At 36.8% G+C, this 22,081-nt stretch overlaps 1 protein-coding gene across 7 annotated transcripts in view; it reads left to right on the top strand.

The window, feature by feature from the left end:
• The window catches only part of SUCO (SUN domain containing ossification factor), a 92,941-nt gene that overhangs the window by 5,197 nt on the left and 65,663 nt on the right, over positions 1-22,081 (top strand). For all 7 annotated transcript variants that reach the window (XM_055419628.2, XM_055419627.2, XM_055419625.2 and 4 more), the window contains exons 2-3: positions 18,137-18,245; positions 20,217-20,327. In XM_055419628.2, coding sequence (XP_055275603.2) covers positions 18,137-18,245; positions 20,217-20,327 — 220 coding nt within the window. The remainder of the gene's footprint in view (positions 1-18,136; positions 18,246-20,216; positions 20,328-22,081) is intronic.

Genomic DNA, 22,081 nt, shown 5'->3' with positions numbered 1-22,081 from the left:
AAGGTGAGAAAGAAAGTAATACTTTGTTAACAGACCTTTTTGTTCTTATTTAAAAAGTAATAATTTGGTGAGAGGTGTGTAATTGATTGACTAGATTATTTTACATGATAATGGGGATGAATAATAGCTTATACTTAGCCCTGCGATTTTGTTGTTGGCTTCAGTTCAGTTCAGTCGCTCAGTCGTGTCCGACTCTTTGCGACCCCATGAATCACAGCACGCCAGGCCTCCCTGTCCATCACCAACTCCTGGAGTTCACTCAGACTCATGTCCACAGAGTCGGTGATGCCATCCAGCCATCTCATTCTCTGTCGTCCCCTTCTCCTCCCACCCCCAATCCCTCCCAGCATCAGAGTCTTTTCCAGTGAGTCAACTCGTCGCATGAGGTGGCCAAAGTATTGCAGTTTCAGCTTTAGCATCAGTCCTTTCAGTGAACACCCAGGATTGATCTCCTTTAGAATGGACTGGTTGGATCTCCTTGCAGTCCAAGGGACTCTCAAGAGTCTTCTCCAGCACCACAGTTCAAAAGCATCAATTCTTCGGCGATCAGCTTTCTTCACAGTCCAACTGAAAGTTATGACCAACCTAGATAGCATATTAAAAAGCAGAGACATTACTTTGCCAACCAAGGTCCGTCTAGTCAAGGCTATGGTTTTTCCCGTGGTCATGTATGGATGTGAGAGTTGGACTGTGAAGAAAGCTGATTGCCGAAGAATTGATGCTTTTGAACTGTGGTACTGGAGAAGACTCTTGAGAGTCCCTTGGACTGCAAGGAGATCCAACCAGTCTATTCTAAAGGAGATCATGCTTGCCTTATTATTATCTTTGTGGGAATTTTTTTCAGATCCACTTTTCCATGTTGTGAGAGTCAGTTTAGTTAAAACTAAATAAGTTAATCCCTAAATCTGCTTCATTGGGCACACGTAAATGGCATTGCATCACAATATGCTGGAAGTAAAATATATTTTATGGTTTACTGTTTGTGGAACTTTCATTCTTTCCTTGATTTTCAGACTGTGTAGTCTCTGCTGTTATGACTGGCTGACCTTTAGATGGAGTGTGAGCCCTTATATTAGTCTTGAAAGTGAAAGTGAAGTCGTTCAGTCGTGTCCAACTCTTTGCGACCCCATGGACTGTAGCCTACCAGGCTCCTCCATCCGTGGGATTCTCCACGCAAGAGTACTGGAGTGGGTTGCCGTTTCCTTCTCCATATATTAGTCTTGGTAAAGCTAAATGAAAGTTAACATTTTTTTAGAGCCTTTTTAGGTTCATAGCAATATTGAGCAGAAGGTAAAGAGATTACCTTTAATACTTGATCTCTGCCTCCACCACATGCATAATTTCTTCCATTATCAGCATCTCCCACCAGAGTGTTTTAATTTATTTAAGACTAAAAAAATCTATTTTTTTCTTTTTGCACCGAAAAGGATCATCTTGGAGGAGCTCATATTTAGAGCTAATGAGAGAGGAGCCTGACATTCAAACGATTCTCATACATTTGACAGATAGTTACCAAAAATAGTCTTTAGGAACTCAAAGGGAAGACTTTGTATCCTATAATAGATATGGTCTGTCTCTAGCTGTGTGTCCTGGGACAAGTTACCTCTGTGAGCTTCAGTTCTCATCCATAAAATGGTTTGAGAATGGTGAAGTGGCAGTCACACTAGGGGAGAGTTGATAGATAACCTAAATCAGGGTAGTCTGTTTTGTTGGCCTTTTGGCCTTAGTATTAATAGTAATTTTTCTGAGGGTATGTCACCTAGTTTTCATTGATTTAACAGGTTTATTTCTTGGTTTGTAATTTTGTCTCTGTACCCTTTATTTTGCTTTTTCTCTGACAGTTTTGCTGGTTTCTTGCTCATTTGTTAATATTCATAAGTGAGCAGAAAAATAATAAACTTGATTTTTTTTTGCTTATATTTCTATAAGCAGATTTTTTTTTTTTCCTTTTAAAGATGATTAGAAATTTCCTTGGGGGAAAATTTTTCCTTGAAAAATCCCAACTCTGTCTTTGATCTGGAGATTTTTTTCCCTATGTTTTGTTTTTCTATAACTTTTTAAAGACTCTAAATCTGCTTCTTTTCTGAATCAAATAATATTCAAAATAAGTAAAATAATAAAATAACCCTTCTCCAAATCATTTGATGACTTAAAAAAAAAGTCTGTCCTGTTCTGGGAATGTAATGTTCAGCATGGCAAGTGTACATAATGATAGTGTATTGTATGTTTGAAAGTTGATAAGAGAGTAGATCTTAAGAATTCTCATCACAAGAAAAAGCATTTGCACTAGTGATGGTGGATGTCAGCTAAACTTTTGTGGCGATCTTATTGCAATAAATACTAATATTGAATCTTGTACATCTGAAACCAATATAATGTTATATGTCAATTATATCTCAGTAGAAAAAATTAAATACTTTCTTATGGAACTGTATGTGAAAAAGTTTGGGAAGAAAGTTTATTTTTAGTCTGGGATATACATTCCATAGAAAATGTCTGTACTTAAAAGAGGTCTTGGGTTGTTAAAAACAGTGTCAGATCCCTTCAGACAAATGAGATGAAACCAGATTGCCTAAATAAGAAAAAGTCTGTGAAAGAAGGTGTATGATGTCTTTGTGTAAAAGCTGAACACGTGTCTTCAGTAAAAAAATGATAAACAATTTATGTATGATATCCTTTGGAATTATTTTTTAAAGAACTGGATGTATTTCATAATAGCCTCTTTAGATTATTAAACATTTGAGGATGTATTGGAATAGATGCAAGTAGTAAACAGTAAAAAATGTTTTGGCAGACATTTGAAAAAAACAAAAGATGTCAGCACCAAACTTACCTTCGGATGTTGGTTACTTCATTTTTCCGCTGTTCATTAACTCTTTTAAGTATTCTTTCATTTTTCTTAATCTGAATAGAGAAATGAATCTATCTGTATACCTAAAAGTCTAGTGCTTTTTAATAAAAGGAAAGAGATAAGTTTACTAAAAATTTAAGTGCTTTATTATTCTCTCAAGTCAGCTTTATGTAGAAACATTTGTATATTTGAAATACGTTAATGAGAAACTAAATACTCTTTGTTGGAAACATGTACATGTTGCAGATTGTACTTCAGTGCCAGGTGTATGTTCACCTGTTTTGTTTTCAAGGCTGTATTTTAAGTAGTTTCAGAAAATAAATTGTACATGTCTCAAGGGAATGAAAATTGCTTTTGAGTATTTGCAGTATGTCACTCCTTTGGTATACATTTGTTTCATAAACGCTGAGTTTTTTGAAAGAAAATTTGATTTTATTTTTAGGACTTCGGTTTTGTAATGACTCAGTTAAAAAATTATTTTATATTTTTCGTAAAAGTAACACTTTGTTAGAAAATGTCTTGTAGCATTGACATAGCTCGTAAGTACTGAGTTTATTTTGTATTTCATATTATGGAGTACTTGAAATCAGTAACAGGAGAAAATGTGTAAAGTGCTTAAAACAGTGGTTTGTTCTTAGTAAGCCCTGTTAGGTAAGTTCTTATTATTCACTTAGTCTAGATACTCTGGCAGAAGTTGGACCCTAGGCTGAGGTATCAGAGTTCAGAAATAGGAATCCATATGTTTGTTCAAAATATTATTTGGTTGCCAACAATATATTGGGTGTGGTGGGGGTTGCTGAAGAAGCAGGAGACTTGAGCTCTGCCCTGAGGAGTATACAAGTTGATGTCAGAATATACAAAGATATTGGTGTAGTGAAAATGGCATGAAACCAAGTTAGAGCTTGATTGTACTCCTTTCTTTCCTGTATTAACAGTGAACCTTTTTTGGGTACTTATTTTTGTTCTAAGTGCTTTATATACACTAACTCATTTTGACTTTATTAAACTCTTTTTGAGATAGTCACCACATTTTAGAGACTAAGAAAGGCACAGAAAAATTAACCAACTTTCCAAAATTATCAGTAAGCAATGAACTGGAATTGAAGTAGCCTTCGATTCTGAGCCTGTGCTCTTAACCACTACCCTGTGCTACCTGTAGGCTGATAGGTGGCCTTAGGCAAGTTTCTCTACCTTTTCTTTGTCAGTTTTCTTATCTAAAAAATGAGGTTGACTGGATTGACTCAGTGAGGAATGAGTATTGGAATTATTCATTCATGAAGCTTAAAAAAAATTCCTAAGCCACTTACCTTGGAGGTTTGATAAGTTTGGAATATTCTTTTGTGTGTTCCAGTAGTTACTACTAAATTAAGTGAATTCTGAGATTTTTCTTTTGCACTTTTAACATTCTAAGATACCTGATTTGAAATTCGTGAACAGTAAAAAGCTGAGTTGGTTAGTAGGGGCTTGAAGAGAAAAACTGGACAGAAGTTGTCAGGTTAGACTTGGTTTTAAGATAAATGACATCTGTGGTTTATAAAACTTTGCTTCTGTGGAATATGGGCGCCTCACAGACTGAAAGAATATATACTGGTGCTACTAATATGAATAGTGGCCTTTCCCTAGTTTGTGTGTGTGTGTGCTTCTGCTTGCCTGCCTGCAGTGGGCAGATAGTACTTAATTGTCAGGAGAAATGAGAAAGAGTTATGGGTAAAGGAGACAGTGTACTTGATATGGGTGGAAATGATAGTAAGCAGACAAACCTGAGTAGGAAATAGTCATTCCTTGGTATTTGTGGGGGACTGCTTCCAGGACCCCACCTCGATGTTTAAGTCTGCTTCGTAAAATGATATAGTCACTTTGCCCTCTGTATAAACGGATTTGGAACTTGTGGATACGGAGGGCCAAATGTTTTCTGGAGATTGTGATGGGTTTTGTAAGTTAAACCAAGGAGTTAGGCAGCGAAGATCCAGCAAGAGAAGTGGTGTTTAGAGACTATTATTTTGACATCATTCTACTAGATATTTCTCACAGCAGAATGGCTGGAGGGATGAATACTAAATGAAAGGCAATTGCAATAGTTGAAGTTTGTCATAACAAGGACTTGGCAGTAAAAATGAAGAGGGTGTGTTGAACAGAGGTTTTGAGCAAGTCAATGATAGGTTTGGTGATAGGTTGGCAGGTTGGCAATGCAGTAGAAACAGCACTGGGCTATGATTCAAAGGAACTGGGTTTTGGTTTGCCTCTGACCGGCTCTTGGTCTTCGACAACTGCCTTTCTGTCATCTATCTCAGTGTCAAAAGACTTTGAGGCTTCTGTTTGCTGTGTTCTATGCAGGATTCTGGTGGACAAAACAAAGTAGCTGCTTTCTTGGAGTTGACGATGGTTGAGAAAATAAATTCTAGGGTCTAAAATTATGAATCTGAAATAAAGTTCAAAGGAGTGAACTTTTTTCTTTTAACTTGGGCAACTAGAGGAATTGGAGGTATAAAATAAATAATTAGAGGAGTTGCAAAGAGTTTTAAAAGAGAAGAAGCTTTTAGTTGAGATGAGTAGAATATCCTAGTGGAGACGTTGTATGAGTGAAAGTCGCTCAGTTGTGTCTGACTCTTTGAGGGCCCATGGACGATACAGTCCATGGAATTCTGAGTGGGTATCCTTTACCTTCTCCAGGGGATCTTCCCAACCCAGGGATCGAACTCAGGTCTCCTGCAGTGCAGGTGGATTCTTTACCAGCTGAGCCACAAAGGAAGCTACAAGGGAGACATTATATAGGCACTTAAATGCAGACTTCAGTAAAGATGACACTTTGGCTGGAGCTGTTCTGGTAGAGGGGATCATTTGGAAAACAAAACCTCTTGACTGAACATGGGGTTGATGCAGATACTTCGAACAAAGAAAGGTGACAAGCAAACTAAGGCTCTGAAGAGAAGGAAGAAACTAAGGAAAGAAGTTTAATGAGGTCAGAAATATAAAAGTCTCAGATAGCCTGAGAAGCTTGAAAATTGAGAAAAGGACCTTGTTTTCAAAAGAGAAAGGTGATTGATAAACTTTTGTGAGTGGAGATAGAAAATATTTGGAGAGTGGTAGGTGTGAGTTCATACACATTTGTTTGGCAGCCAGAAGGAATGCAAGAGGTTGGAGTAGCCTCCTATATGCTTCAGATTATCCATCCCATTTCCATCTGAGGTTGATTTGCTTCAAATTATCCAACCCATTTCCATCTGAGGTTGATTGAATCCAAAGATGCTGAGGGCCTCCTGCAAGGGACTTGAGCATCCATGGATTTTGGCATCTAAAGAGGATCGTAGAACCAAGATACCTAGGAACAACTGTTTTCACTACTTTGAAATTTGATAAATGAAAGATGATGAGAAGGACAGCAGCTGATAGCAACTGCTGCCATTTGAATGCGTATTCTATGCCAGACTAAGCATTGCACAAATAGATTCAAGGGATGAGGTTTGATAGACAGTGTGCCTGAAAAACTATGGACGGAGGTTCGTGACATTGTAGAGGAGGCAGTGATCAAGACCATCCCCAAGAAAAAGAAATGAAGATAGGCAAAATGGTTGTCTGAGGAGGTCTTACAAATAGCTGAGAAAAGAGAAGCGAAAGGCAAAGGAGAAAAGGAAAGATATACCCATTTGAATGCAGAGTTCCAAAGAATAGCCAGGAGAGATAAGAAAGCCTTCTTCAGCGATCAATGCAAAGAAATAGAGGAAAACAATAGAATGGAAAAGACTAGAGATCTCTTCAAGAAAATTAGAGATACCAAGGGAACATTTCATGCAAAGATGGGCTCGATAAAGGACAGAAATGGTATGGACCTAATGGAAGCAGAAGATATTAGGAAGAGGTGGCAAGAATACACAGAAGAACTATACCAAAAAGATCTTCATGACCCAGATAACCACGATGGTGTGATCACTCACCTAGAAGCAGACATCCTGGAGTGCGAAGTCAAATGAGCCTTGGGAAGCATCACTATGAACAAAGCTAGTGGAGGTGATGGAATTCCAGCTGATCTATTTCAAATCCTAAAATATGATGCTGTGAAAGTGCTGCACTCAATATGCCAGCAAATCAGGAAAACTCAGAAGTGGCCACAGGATTGGAAAAAGTCAGTTTTTATTCCAATCACAAAGGCAATACCAAAGAATGTTCAAACTACTACATAGTTGCACTCATCTCATGCTGGCAAAGTAATGCTCAAAATTCTCAAAGCCAGGCTTCAACAGTACGTGAACTGAGAACTTTCAGATGTTCAAGCTGGATTTAGAAAAGGCAGAGGAACCAGAGATCAAATTGCCAACATCTGCTGGATCATAGAAAAAGCCAGAGAATTACAGAATAACATCTACTTCTGCTTCATTGACTACACTAAAACCTTTTTACTGTGGATCACGAGAAACTGGAAAATTCTTCAAGAGGTGGAAATACCAGACCAACTTAAATGTCTCCTGCGAAATGTGTAGGGAGGTCAAGAAGCAACAGTTAAAACCGGACATGGAACAGTGGACTTGGTTCCAGATTGGGAAAGGAGTATACGCCAAGGCTATATATTGTCACCCTGCTTATTTAATTTATATGCAGAATAGAAAGTGAAAGTGAAGTCACTCAGTCATGTCCCACTCACTCTTTGCGACCCCATGGACTATAGCCCACCAGGCTCTTCAGTCCATGGAATTTTCCAGGCAAGAGTACTGGAGTGGGTTGCCATTTCCTTATCCAGGGGATCTTCCCAACCCAGGGATCGAATCCGGGTCTCCCATACTGCAGGCAGATGCCTTACCGTCTGAGCCACCAGGTAAGCAGAATACATCATGTGAAATTCTGGGCTGGATGAAGCACAAGCTGGAATCAAGATTGCTGGGAGAAGTGTCACTCAGATATGCAGTGACACCACTTAATGGCAGAAAACAAAGAGGAACTAAAGAGTCTCTTGATGAAAATGAAAGAGGAAAGTGAAAAAGCTGGCATAAACTCAACATTCAAAAAATGAAGATCATGGCATCCAGTCCCATCAAGTCAGGGCAAATAGATGGGGAAACATTGGAAACAGTGACAGACTTTATTTTCTCGGGCTCCAAAAATCACTGCAAATGGTGACTGTAGCCATGAAATTAAAAGATGCTTGCTTCTTGGAAGAAAAGCTGTAACCAACCTAGACAGCATATTTAAAAGCAGAGACATTGCTTTGTCGGCCAAAGTCCATCTAGTCAAAGCTATGGTTTTTCCATTAGTCATGTATGGGTGTGAGAGTTGGACTATAAAGAACGCAGAGCGCCGAAGAATTGATGCTTTTGAATTGTGGTGTTGGAGAAGACTCTTGAGAGTCCCTTGGACTGCAAGATCAAACCAGTCAATCCTAAAGGAAATTAGTCCTGAATATTCATTGGAAGGACTGATGCTGGAGCTCCATTAGGACTTTGGCCACCTGATACGAAGAACTGACTCATTAGAAAAGACCCTGATGCTGGGAAGGATTGAAGAGAGGAGGAGAAGGGGGTGACAAAGGATGAGATGGTTGGATGGCGTGACCGACTCGGTGGATGTGAGTTTGAGCAAGCTCTGGGAGTTGGTGATGGACTGGGAAGCCTGGTGTGCTATAGTCTATGAGGTTGCAAAGAGTCGGACACAACTGAGCAGCTGAACTGAAGCATTGCACATGCATTATTTCATTTTCCTGTTTTACAGTGTTTATATTGAGACTTACGGCTTTTGTAATTAGTTTGTTGAAGAGAATGCACATAATTAAAGGGGGAACCCAGGATGTAAGAGTTGGTTTATAATGAAGGCTGAACTCCAAAGAATCGATGCTTTTGAATTGTGGTGCTAGAGAAGACTCTTGAGTCCCCAGGACTGCAAGGAGATCAAGCCAGTAAATCCTAAAGGAAATCAACCCTGAATATGCATTGGAAGGACTGTTGGAAAGCTCCAAAACTTTGGCTATCTGATGCGAAGAACTGACTCTTTGGAAAAGACCATGATGCTGGGAAAGACTGAAGGGGGTGGCAGAGGATGAGATGGTTAGCATCACCATTTCAATGGACATGAATTTGAACAAACTCTGGTAAATAGTAAAGGACAGGGAAGCTGGAGTGCTGCAGTCCATGGGGTCACAAAGAGTTGAACAGGCCTTAGTGACTGAACAACAACAAATTTTGACTCTGAAGTCCATGCCCTAGCCACTAAACTACAAAACTTTGTCTCTTGGGGCAGTTATCTAAATCATGGGGTAAACATTGACCCTCCTTTGTGATAGTTCTATGTTATCTGCAGTAACTAGCCTTAATGACATGATCAGTTCTTAAGAGAATGGATTAATGTTATTTTCTCACCTTTCTTTTCATTTATCTGTTGACTAGAGAATGTGACATGGAAAATGTAGCAGTACACAAAGATGATAGGCTTTGGAGAGATAAATCTAGACTGGTTGAGTGACTTTGGACCAATTAACGTCTGAGGTTAAGTTTCTTTATTTGTAAAAGTTAAATTAATATTTTAGTGTAAACAGCTTGACACATTAAAGAAAGACTGTTCTCTTCTAGAGACATCAGATTCTTAGGATCGGATTGGTCATACTCAGTTTATGCTACATTCTTTATAGGTCCCCCTTTTCCCCTCCATTTTACATCTCTTTTATATTCTATCTTCATTTTCGCTTCTATCTCCCCCATGTTGGGCTTTTACCCTGGAGTATATTTGATGTGTTTTTCCAGTTAATCTTCATGTATTTACTTAGATTTCTGATTTCTTCCAAAAATAATGTTTATGTTTCAAAATTTGCATAAATGGTATAATGCTATTAATCTCATTCTTTTTCCTATTTCCTTCTACCTAACACTTAAAAAAAACAAAACGCTAGCTTGTTTTAGTTACTGGAATCACCGTTATGTGAATTCTGAGTAGTGTGGCAGATGCCTCAGGAAGGGCTGATGTCATTTATTCACTGAGTATTTATTGAGCCCTTTGCTTGTATGCTGCTTCTAAAAAGAGACTTTATACCAACAAATGCATTTGGGAGTATTCTGTTCCATTTGCTTATCTTTTGCTGTCCTAATACTATAGACTAATTAGAGTGGTTTTGTGATAAATCTTAATTATCTGGTGAGGTGAACCACTTGCCTTTGCTTTTTTTTTTGTCAATATAGTTATTCTTAGATCAGTTTTTCCATATTTAGAACATCCTTCAGGTTTTTTTTCATCTAGGATTTTCTTTAAAAAATTTTTTTTAGTTTATATTAGAGTAGTAAATTTACAGTGTTGTGTCAGTTGCAGGCGTACAGCAGAGTGATTTAGTTATACGTGTACATATGTCTATTCTTTCTCATTTCCTTTTCCCACATAGATTATTACTGGGTATTGAGTAGAATTCTCTGTGCTGTATGGTAAGGATCCTTCAGGTATTTTGATAAGAATTATGTTGCAGTGCTGAATTAGTTTGGGGAGAATTGCTGTCTTTACTTTGCTATCGACAGCACTCCATCTATGAACATACTAGATCTTCAATTGTCTCTTCATTTTATGGTCATTATTAGAGTTAACATTTTTTCCTCTATAAATGGTTGTGTAGTTTTTAAGGTTAATTTCTAAATTATTTTTAAAAATTGCTATTGCTAATGATTTATTTTCTATCTTGTTATTGCTGGGGAGGAAAATATTGACTTTTTTGCTTATTTTTTAAATTGAAATAATTTACATACAGCTAAGTGCACATATTGTCAACTGTACAGTTGGATCAGTTTTGACAAATGTGTACATCTGTGTAACTCACACCCATCAAGATGCAGAGCATTTCTATCACTCCAGAATGTTTTCTCATGTTGCATTCTATAGAATTCCCTGAAGCAACTGGCAATTTGATTTCTATCACCATGGATTAGTTTTGCTACTTCTCGAAACCTATTTAAGTAGAATTAATACAGTATTTATTCTTGTGTCTGACTTCTTTCACTCAGTATAATGTTTCCAAGATTTATCCGTCTTATTTCATTCATTAGTAATTCATTCCTTTTTATTGTGAGAAGTAGTATAATACATTGTATGAATATACTACAGTTTATTTATATTCTGTTGTTGAGCATCTGGACAGCTTCCAGGTTTTGGCTATTAGGAGTAAAAGCTACTGCAGACATTTTTGTACACATAGTTTTCATTTCTGTTAAGAAGTACGTAAAAGTGGAATTGCAAGTACTGAAACAGATGGATATCCTATGCTTCTGGAGATAGTACCCTGAGAAAGACATATTGCTTGTGAAGGATTCCAGCCAGGAATATATAACCTGAATCTGGTCATGATGAAACATAAGACAAACCTCAAAACAGGACCCTGGGATTTAAAACTAAAAGGATTATGTCCTTCAAAAGTGTCAGTACCACATAAGATAAAGGCCAAGAACTGTTCCAGGTTAAAGGAGGCTAAAGACAGAGCCTCCTGATTCAGTGCTTGGGGTTGAGAGGGGAGGCGGAATGCTGAAAGGACACTAATGGGGACATAGATTATTATGTCAATGTAACATTTATTCAGATTGTTAATTGTAGTGTGGTTGTGTAAGAAAATATCCTTATTCTGAGGAAACGCGTACAGAGATACTTCAAGGTAGATTACATGGAGTGGGGAAAGAGAGAGGGCCATGAACTTGCTGTGAGAATGGCAAATGATGGGACAAATGGGTCACAATAGGTAGAGAGGGTTTGCAGTTGTTCTTTGTACTATGTTGGCATTTCTTCTGAAAGCTTGAAGTTATTTCCAAATAAAAAGTAGGGGGAAAAAAGATTGGGATTTCCTTTTCTCTAGATAAGGTGTTGATTAATCCGCTCAAAAATTTTAAATTATTGTCAGTGAATTCCAATTTTTATATACTTTGTCCCAGTTTTGTTATTTTTCTAGAAACATCCATGTCTTCTGAGTTTTCAAATTTATTAGTATATATAGCTGTTAATATTTTATAATTTTAAAAAATATGTCTTGCCTGTGGTTATTTCATGCTTTTAGAACATATTTTGTTAATTCACATCACCAACTCTCCTTTACCAGTTTTTCCAGAGGTTTGTCTTTTTAATATTTTCCTTGGAGAACCAACTTTTGGTTTTAATCTTTTGGTTTGGTTTTTATCTCAGTGCTTTCTGTCCTTAAGAGTCTTCCTTTTACCCTTAGATTTAAACTGTCCTTTATCTTCTTGAGTTGAAAGAGTAGCTCTTTTGTATTCAGTTTGTCTCCAGATATGCTCAGAAGGATAGTTTTCCTGCTGCTGTTTTACCTGCATCCTACCTACCAGTTTTGACCTGTAGTCGTCTGCTCTAATATTTTGTAATGTGCCCTGTATTTTCCTCTTTAATAAAAAAATTATTCTGCTTTATAATTTAGTTTACAGGCTTTAGAAGGTGGTTAGCTGTTTGTATCCTAAATGACACTCAAATGCAAATTTTACAAAACTTTTAATTGCATCTACTCTAAAAGTTAATACTTTTCCATATGAATGGTGAATCCATGCCACATTAGCAGGGAGGGGGTGGGTGGTGACAACAAGAGACAAATGTCCTCTTATTTTCCAGATTCTATTTTTTGTGTTTGTGTGAGGGGGACTGCGAGGAGATCCAACCAGTCCATTCTAAAGGAGATCAATCCTGGGTGTTCTTTGGAAGGACTGATGCTGAAGCTGAAACTCCAATACTTTGGCCACCTCATGCAACGAGTTGACTCACTGGAAAAGACTCTGATGCTGGGAGGGATTGGGGGTGGGAGGAGACCAGAACGACAGAGAATGAGATGGCTGGATGGCATCACCGAGTCGATGGAGGTGGGTTTGAGTGAACTCCAGGAGTTGGTGATAGACAGGGAGGCCTGGCGTGCTGTGATTCATGGGGTCGCAAAGAGTCGGACACGACTGAGCTGAACTGAACTGAGAGGGTGGTGGATGGGTGGTTGAGTTGGGGAGGTAGTGGTAGTGGTTGAGGCAGGAGATGGGGCTGATGGGAAGAGGAATGAAAAGTGATTGAATTTTGTTTCTGCTATGTGCTACAAAACAGTTCCCCTAAGAACCCTCATTAGTAAATATTTATTAAACACCTAATGTTTGCAGGTTTTGGCTATGTAGGGAGGGGCTAAAGTAGTTAGGGATATGAAATTGATTCTCAAAAAGTATAAGAGGGTATACTTGGCTCACAGTCAGTTTAATCAATAGTAATAGAGTCTGAGGGGAGAGTGTCAGGGGCTCACAGGGGCTCTATTTATCTTGCCTGATGTGATGTCTGGTGCTGAATTTTAAAAAAATTTTGAAAGTAATTTCATCAGGCTTGGGGTTTTCACAGTACAGTTTTTGAAAGTTGCTTCAGTAGTATGGAATCGGATCCATTTAGTCATGCAGCAAAGTGCCCTCAGCTATTTTAATGTGACCCACTGATTCTTAATGATGGGGCATGCATATCTAATTCACCTGGGAGAACTTTTTGGCAGTAAAGACTGTAGTATAGAGATTCATTCTTCAGTGTAGTTGGTGTGGGTTTGTGTTATTTCATTTTACTTTGGTGATTTAAAATTTCTTGACAGTTCTTAGTTGGTGATCATTTTTATCTATTTTAGGCTTTTTTTAATTCACAAAATTAAAGATATCTTTGCAGGTCTGTCTTTAATTAGCATCTGTCTTTATATAGGGACTGATATATTAGAGGTCTTCATTCCAATCCCAAAGAAAGGCAATGCCAAAGAATGCTCAAACTACCGCACAATTGCACTCATCTCACACGCTAGTAAAGTCATGCTCAAAATTCTCCAAGCCAGGCTTCAGCAATATGTGAACCGTGAACTCCCAGATGTTCAAGCAGGTTTTAGAAAAGGCAGAGGCACTAGAGATCAAATAGCCAACATCCGCTGGATCATGGAGAAAGCAAGAGAGTTCCAGAAAACCATCTATTTCTGCTTTATTGACTATGCCAAAGCCTTTGACTGTGTCGATCACAATAAACTGTGGAACATTCTTCAAGAGAAGGGAATACCAGACCACCTGACCTGCCTCTTGAGAAACCTGTATGCAGGTCAGGAAGCAACAGTCAGAACTATACATGGAACAGCAGACTGGTTCCAAATAGGAAAAGGAGTACGTCAAGGCTGTATATTGTCACCTTGCTTATTTAACTTATATGCAGAGTACATCATGAGGAACGCTGGGCTGGAAGAAGTACAAGCTGGAATCAAGATTGCTGGGAGAAATATCAATAACCTCACATATGCAGATGACACTACCCTTATGGCAGAAAGTGAAGAGGAACTCAAAAGCCTCTTGATGAAAGTGAAAGAGGAGAGTGAAAAGGTTGGCTTGAAGCTCAACATTCAGAAAACAAAGATCATGGCATCTGGTCCCATCACTTCATGGGAGATGTGGAAAAACAGTGGAAACTGTGTCAGACTTTATTTTTTTGGGCTCCAAAATCACTGCAGATGCTGATTGCAGCCATGAAATTAAAAGACGCTTACTCCTTGGAAGGAAAGTTATGACCAACCTTGATAGTATATTAAAAAGCAGAGACATTACTTTGCCAACCAAGGTCCGTCTAGTCAAGGCAATGGTTTTTCCCGTGGTCGTGTATGGATGTGAGAGTTGGACTGTGAAGAAAGCTGATCGTCGAAGAATTGATGCTTTTGAACTGTGGTGTTGGAGAAGACTCTTGAGAGTCCCTTGGACTGCAAGGAGATCCAACCAGTCCATTCTAAGGGAGATCAATCCTGGGTGTTCATTGGAAGGACTGATGCTAAAGCTGAAACTGCAGTACTTTGGCCACCTCATGTGACGAGTTGACTCACTGGAAAAGAGTCTGATGCTGGGAAAGGTTGGGGGCGGGAGGAGAAGGGGACGACAGAGAATGAGATGGCTGGGTGGCATTACCGACTTGATGGACATGAGTTTGAGTGAACTCCAGGAGTTGGTGATGGACAGGGAGGCCTGGTGTGCTGTGATTCATGGGGTCGCGGAGAGTCGGACACGACTGTGCGACTGAACTGAACTGAACTGATATTAGAGGTAAACAGTGATACTATGGATAAAGCAATGGAGTAGCTTTATCAATAGGGTAAATAAGCTAATAATGTATTACATATTAATGTCAGGTGTACTAGTGTTCTTCAGAGAAATAGAACCCACTTTATATGTAAAATGAGATGTTGAGTCACACGATTATGGAATCTGAGAAGTTCTACTGACTTAAAGCTGAAGACTGATGAAACCCAGTGGTATAGTTCAGATCAAGTCTGAACGCCTATTAACCAGTGAAGCAGAAGATATAATCCCAGTAAAAGGGCTAGAGAAAATGAGATGCCACAGCTCAGATAGGCAGGGGAAAAAAGGGCAAGTTCTTCTGATCATTCCCTTAAAGGATTAGATGATGCCCACTCATATTGGGGAGGACAGTCTACTGAGCCCACTGATTCATATCTTGTTGTTGTTCAGTTGCCAGGTTGTGTCTCTTTGTGACCTCATGGACTTCAGATTCCAATGCTAATCTTACCCAAAAAGCTCCTAACTTCGGATAATGGAACTTGATTATGTAATAGTAAAAATAAGTCTCATGAGATTTAATGTCTTTTGGCTGTCTTCATACTAACTGTGAATATTGGGGTTTCTATATACATATACACATGCAAAATTACTGATGATAAAACTAGTATAGAAATTTAGAAAGTATAGAAAAGAAGAAAATAAGGGGGCATAATCACCAAAATTCTAACACCCATAGTTTTGAATATCTGAAACTTTTTGCTGTCCCAAATATGTGTTTATATACACTGACGAATACAACTACAAACACCCATGTGAGAAACAATGCAAAAGTCTGTCAATAAGGAAATATTAAATAATGATATATCTATATGAAAATTCAAATAAGTAATGTATTCTTATGGCTCAAAATTCAAAAGACTTAGGGTATTAAAAAGTGAAAAACATCCATCTATCCAGTCACTCAGTTTTCCACCCTGGAGGCAACCAAGGTGGTGCTTTTTTTCGCTTTTGTTTTTAATTCTTTCAGAGAAATTTATGCATGTACAGGTGCCTTTAGTACACATGTGCACACATAGTAGCATACTATATGTTATTATGTACTTTGCTCTGTGATTTTAATTTTTATCAAAATGATGTATTCATAACAAAAAGTCAGATAGCTCTAGAAGGATTTTTGTTTATTTGCTTTTGCAAAGAAGTCAGTTCTTCATCCCTCTTTCCTCATCTTTCCTTTTCAAGGAAACCACTTTGATCTTTTAGCTGATGAGTTTTGTTTACTTCTTTGTCTCTAAAATAATTGTTTTAATGTCCGTTTTAGGTATGTTATTGCAAATGATCAGATTCTCCTGGGAATGTAGTTCAGTCATAATTTGGATTAGATCAGTATTCATGACTATAAATGATACAACTGAGCCATGTAGTAAAACATGGTTACTTTTCTTTTTTCTGTTCTACTTTTCTATTTTCATGGGGCTAATATTTGACTTCTGTTTTCTTATTTTTCTCTTTAATTACAAATTGTCTGCTAGTTATGTAGATCTGTTCTTGAGATTTTCAGAGACTCCTCTAAGTTGTGCTGTTAATTCCGTCCTCCAAAAGAAGACTCTTCCAGAGTTTCTGATGACCTCCAGTTTAGTTTCGGTTGCCCTCTTCTTGTACGTACAGCTGTAATACATGGGATTCTCTTTGCAGTCACCCTGGGAATTCCCTTTTGCTCTTTCATCTCACTACTATATTGTGATTATTGTGGTTTCTTAGATGTCTAATTTCCCCACATTAAAATCTTCTTGACTGTTCTGTTTATATAAACTTTAGAGTCAGTTTGTCTTATTTTTTTAAAGCTTTCTTTTTGCAACTTCAGTGTGTGGTTTTCAAATCTTCCATATAACCTTGAATTGTTTAAAACTGACTTTTTTTTTCCAACTTCAGTTCAGTTCAGTCTCTCAGTCGTCTCTTTGCGACCCCATGAATCACAGCACGCCAGGCCTCCCTGTCCATCACCAACTTCCAGAGTTCACTCAAACTCATGTCCATCGAGTCGGTGATGCTATCCAGCCATCTCATTCTCTGTCGTCCCCTTCTCCTCCTGCCAAGAACATAGAACATGTATGTGTATTTGTGTAGAACATTTCTCGCTAAGTTTATGTTTGGTATTTTACTGTTTCTATTATAAATGGGGACTTTTCTTCTATTATCTCTTATAACTGGTGGTGATGATTTGAGAAGAGTATCTGTTGATTTCTTAATTTTATACCTAGGAATATTATTTTATACCCAAGCCTTCTTTTAACAGTTACTTTTTAGTTTTCCAACCATATAAACTCATCTGCAATTAATGATAATTTTACTGTATCCTTTCCTGTTTTTATACTGCCTTTGTCCTCGTGTTATGTAATACTAGTGATAATGGACATTCTTGTCTTGTTTCAGATCTAAATAGTGGTATTTCGGTTTCTTCACTGATTGTGATAGTGACTCTTAGGCTTATGTGTTATGCATGTATTATGTATCCCCCATGTTAAATACCTACTTATTACTATTTTATTGACTTTCAAAATCTTGATGGCTGCATAAATTTATCAAATGTCCTTTGGTGATTATAATCTTGAGATTTTTTTTCCTTGATATTTTTGCATAGCAAAGTAAATATATTTTAAACCATTTTGGAATATCAGAGCTAAACTCTACTTGACCATAACAGTACATCTGTGGTATGTTAATGGAGATTTTTTCATTTATATTTTCTTTAGAACTTTTGTGTCTGATTTCATACATATTATTAACCTATAGTATTTATATATATGTACTGTTTCCATTAATTTTTGATATTGTTATGTTCCCTATAAAATAATTTGGAAGCTTTACTTCTATTGAAATAGTTTAGGTAGCTTTAGCATTATCTGTTCTTAAATATTTGGTAGAATTTAGAATATCAGTGGCATCTGGTGCTTTTGAGGAGGTTAGCTGTTTGTCAGCTTTCTCTGTTCCTTCTGTGATAATTGTCAGATACTCTTGTTATTGTGAAGTATTTCCTGTTTTACCTTTGTGAGATTAATGATGCCTTACTTGAGTGCTGATAAAACTTTATATTTTTCTTAGGGTATTAAATAAAAAACCTTTGTCTTCTGTACATTTGTCTTCATCATTAAATTGCCACATTGTCAAGAACATTAGGATAAGAACCATCTGTTTGTCTATTGCCTCAAATTCTAGTTCATGGTATGGAATATATTGATTTAACAACCTAACTTTTTTTTCTTTTCTGATGGTGACGGTGGATGTTTTACAGGCTTCCCAGTTGGCATGTGTGTTGTAAAGAGAGTTCTTCAGCTTCATCGTATTACTCTCAAGATGACAATTGTGCACTAGAAAATGAAGATGTACAATCCCAGAAAAAGGTACCTTAAATAAAGATGAAGTTGTAATTTGTGTATTAGCTTTCTGTCTTCTCAAAATATTTGGAATAAAAATATTTCAAAAATACTATGGCATTATTTTTGATGGAGATTTGTAATTTTCTTTGCTATACTTTGAGGAGTTACTTAGATAATTCTGAAATTAGCCTAAACATTTATTTATTCTTATTGCTTGTATTTGGAATATTGTAGTCCTACAGTAAGGAGAAAAATAGTGCCTGTTTGGAGAACTGAAAACTAGGATTCTCTTTTTAGTACTTTAACTACTTAAAGTGTTTCTAAAGAAACCTGCGTCTTATAAATTAAAAACTATTAGAAATGAGAATTATAGGGAGAATCTGAAATGATTGGCTATGTACTTTGTTTCAAATAACTGGGTAGAGTGAATAGACAGAGTTCAAAAAATCTGATGGTCTCTAAATAGTTTATTATTTTATCATTTTAAATGGTAAAAGGTGATTATTGACTTCAGCTAGATTTGGCTCCCCCTCATGCCCCCTGAAAATCAATGTATTTATTTTAAATTAGAGGAATAATTTATACACACTGTAAGATACTCATCTTTGTATCCCCTTCCCATCCCCAAAGGAATCAAATTTGCTGTTTCTTATTAAAACACTCAGACCATTTTCTTTGGGTATAGATACATCATAGCTCACAAATTAATGTTTTAAGTTTTAGTAAAATGCCATAAATATTGCACAAGTTGACTTCTCCTCTTCCCCAGCAATATCTCATGGATACCTTTGTATGTTACTGTATTTTTCTGAATAGCTACATTTTTATTCCATTATATGGATATGTGAAATTTATTTAAGCATTCTTTTAATTGACAGGCTCTCAGCTGTGTTTCGGAGAAGGCAATGGCAAGCCACTCCAGTACTATTGCCTAGAAAATCCCATGGATGGAGGAGCCTGGTAGGCTGCAGTCCGTGGGGTCGCTAAGGGTCGAACACGACTGAGCGACTTCACTTTCACTTTTCACTTTCACACATTGGAGAGGGGAATGGCAACCCACTCCAGTGTTCTTGCCTGGAGAATCCCAGGGACGGGGGAGCCTGGTGGGCTTCCGTCTATGGGGTCACACGGAGTCGGACATGACTGAAGTGACTTAGCTGCAGCAGCAGCAGCAGCTGTGTTTATATGTGCATGTTTGTATCTGCATTTGTGTGTGTGTGGATGCATAAACTTTTAATTACATGCTTGGGTATTTTCTTTTTTTGGCATGATGTTTAGAATGGATTTAAATTTCTGAGTTATATAGGATCTTTTACAAGGATGGAGCAGTTAAAATTTTGAAGACTCTTGCTGGATACCTCTCCAAAAAAAGTATAATTGTATGCGTCTATGCACAATCTGTAAGACTTAAAGCTAATCTCTTCTTTAATGAGAAATAAGACTTAAATTGTTAAGAATGAATTTAAACAAAGTGTTAAGGAAGGGGAGATAGACAATCTTTCAGTAAACATTTGGTTATCTATTATGTTCTTTACAGGGTTAGAATATGATGGATATGAACTTTGCTTTTATAAAACTTATATGCTGGAATATACATTTAAAGACAATATGTCTGAAATTCTAACTTAGCAGTATCAAAAGAGATGACACAAAAAGCTATAAGCGTATATATTTACCAGATATTTACTGATCTTATTGTGTGTCTAGCATACAGTGCTGGGTGGTAGGACTAAAGTGCTTATTAAGAAATCAAATGTAGTGTATATTTGGAAGGCAGCTATGCTCATTACTATGCCGCTAGTGTACACATGTAGTATACATTTGAAGTGAAGCAGTAAGGAGAGTAATGCATGAAGGTAGACAATTAGCATGGAAACAAAATTATTAAAATCACAATAAAATATTTTGGTTGTATAGAAAGACAGTCTTAATATTGCTTCAGGACTATTTTGTGAAGCAATTTTATCAGTCGGCCTTTTCTTTGTTGCAATATAGGATGAAAGAAGGGAGCCTGTCAATGCTGAATTATCGGGAAAAGTAGGTTCACGCTTACCTGTTCCTCCAGAAGAAAACAAATTAAAAGATGACTACATTGTGAATGGACAGGTAAGATTTATTGCCTTGATTTTTTAATGATACGACTTTTCAGACCACTTCACAACATAGAATACATTTATTTGGTTAACATATTGTGTATTTTTTTCCCCGTTTCTTTTTGTGATACCATGCAACTGGCTTTAATACTAGTCACCTACTAGGTACTATTTTTGAGAAAATTCAAAATTACCGATGTAATAGCTAATGTGACCATTTTCCTTGTAGTATAGGTTTGGTTGTAAATCTTTCTTTTTAGGTTCCATTTTGGCTCAGTATAATTTATCTTCTCTCAGGTTTTCAGATGTCAGGGGACATTTTTTCTGACTTAAAATATTTGTATGTAGACTACAGAGTATTTTGATACCAAAATTTTATCACTTAGTGTGAAATATTAATAAATAATCATTAGCTAATAGATAGAATATGTTTTTTCCCCTTTTCTCTCATATCCTAAATATTATTTTTCATTTTGTATACCAGCTTTTAAGAAATATGCAAAACTAGACCAGAGTATAAGTTGATCAGAATGCTGGTACATCTGGAAACCATTTAATATCAGGAATAACTGAAGAAACTGGGGATATTTGATCTGGAAGGAAGAAGGACTAAGGAAAAACTAAATATCTTAAATATTAACAAAAATAAATTTCAGCTTAAAAGGAGGGGAAATGCTCTTTAAAAAAACACAGCCAGAGTTATTTTATGATTTAATTGGGTTATCTAAGGAGGTATAGTACATTTCATTTTAATGAATTTTGGAGGACATTTGGAAAAGATTTATGCATAAGAGTAAGGGAAAAGTGATCTCTGTAGCCCTTCAATTATATGAGTATCCCAAACAGTCTTGCCATTGTTCAATTTCCTGAGTTTTTATCATGGTATCCTCTTGTTCAAATACATTGAAGTGCTTATTGCATCTTTAGAGACCTGTGCTGTTCAGTACAGTAGCCACTAGCTCCCTGTGGCTCTTGGGCATTGGAAATGTGGATAGTCCTAGTTGAGATTTTCTGTAAGTATAAGATTCACATCAATTTTGGAGACAGTATAAATAAAAACGAAAAAAGAGTATAAAATATCTTATTAATTTTTTATGTTGAATGATAATGCAATATTTGATAATAATGTGATGGTTCTTTTCTCAAAGCCTCCATCATAAAATGCAAACTATTTGTATTCCTTTGCTAACTTTTCATTCCAGTGGAAATTCCTTAAATAATCACATTTTATTTTTTATTCTTATTTTATAAAGAATTTTTGTTTTATATCAGATTCTTTATTTTATATTCTTTTATAAATTTATATTCTTTTACATTTTAATTTTATATCACATTCCTTATTTTATATTCTTCTGACTCTCCCTCTTATTTTCTTTCTACTGCTGTACTGGCTTCTCCTTTTCTTCAGAGTCCTAGTTCTTCTAGTTCATAGTAGTCCTTAGTTTCTCTTTTCTTTGAACTGAGCATGAGTACCTCTCATTTGATACTCACTTAGTAAGTATTGTCTACTGTGTGTTAGGTACTAGTACATGCTAGGCACTAACAGCATGAAGATCAAGAAAACATAGTCCATACTCAAGACATTTATAATGGAATTGAAGAAGAGAAATAAATAAGGGCAATTAAGGTGTTATAGATGCTGTGATTAAAGTCTATACAGATAACAGTGCAGGCATAGAAGAAGGGGAATGGCTAATTCTATATGGAGTTGGTTGGTGGGGGGAAGTACTTATAAGAGGTTTTCAAACATAAGTAGGTATTAAGTAC

Source organism: Moschus berezovskii, chromosome 17 (assembly GCF_049115385.1).
Source record: "Moschus berezovskii isolate FMDL1 chromosome 17, NW_MosBer_1.0, whole genome shotgun sequence".
NCBI lineage: Eukaryota > Metazoa > Chordata > Mammalia > Artiodactyla > Moschidae > Moschus > Moschus berezovskii.
Note: the sequence above shows the minus strand (reverse complement) of the source record. Positions and strands in the feature narration are given on the sequence as shown.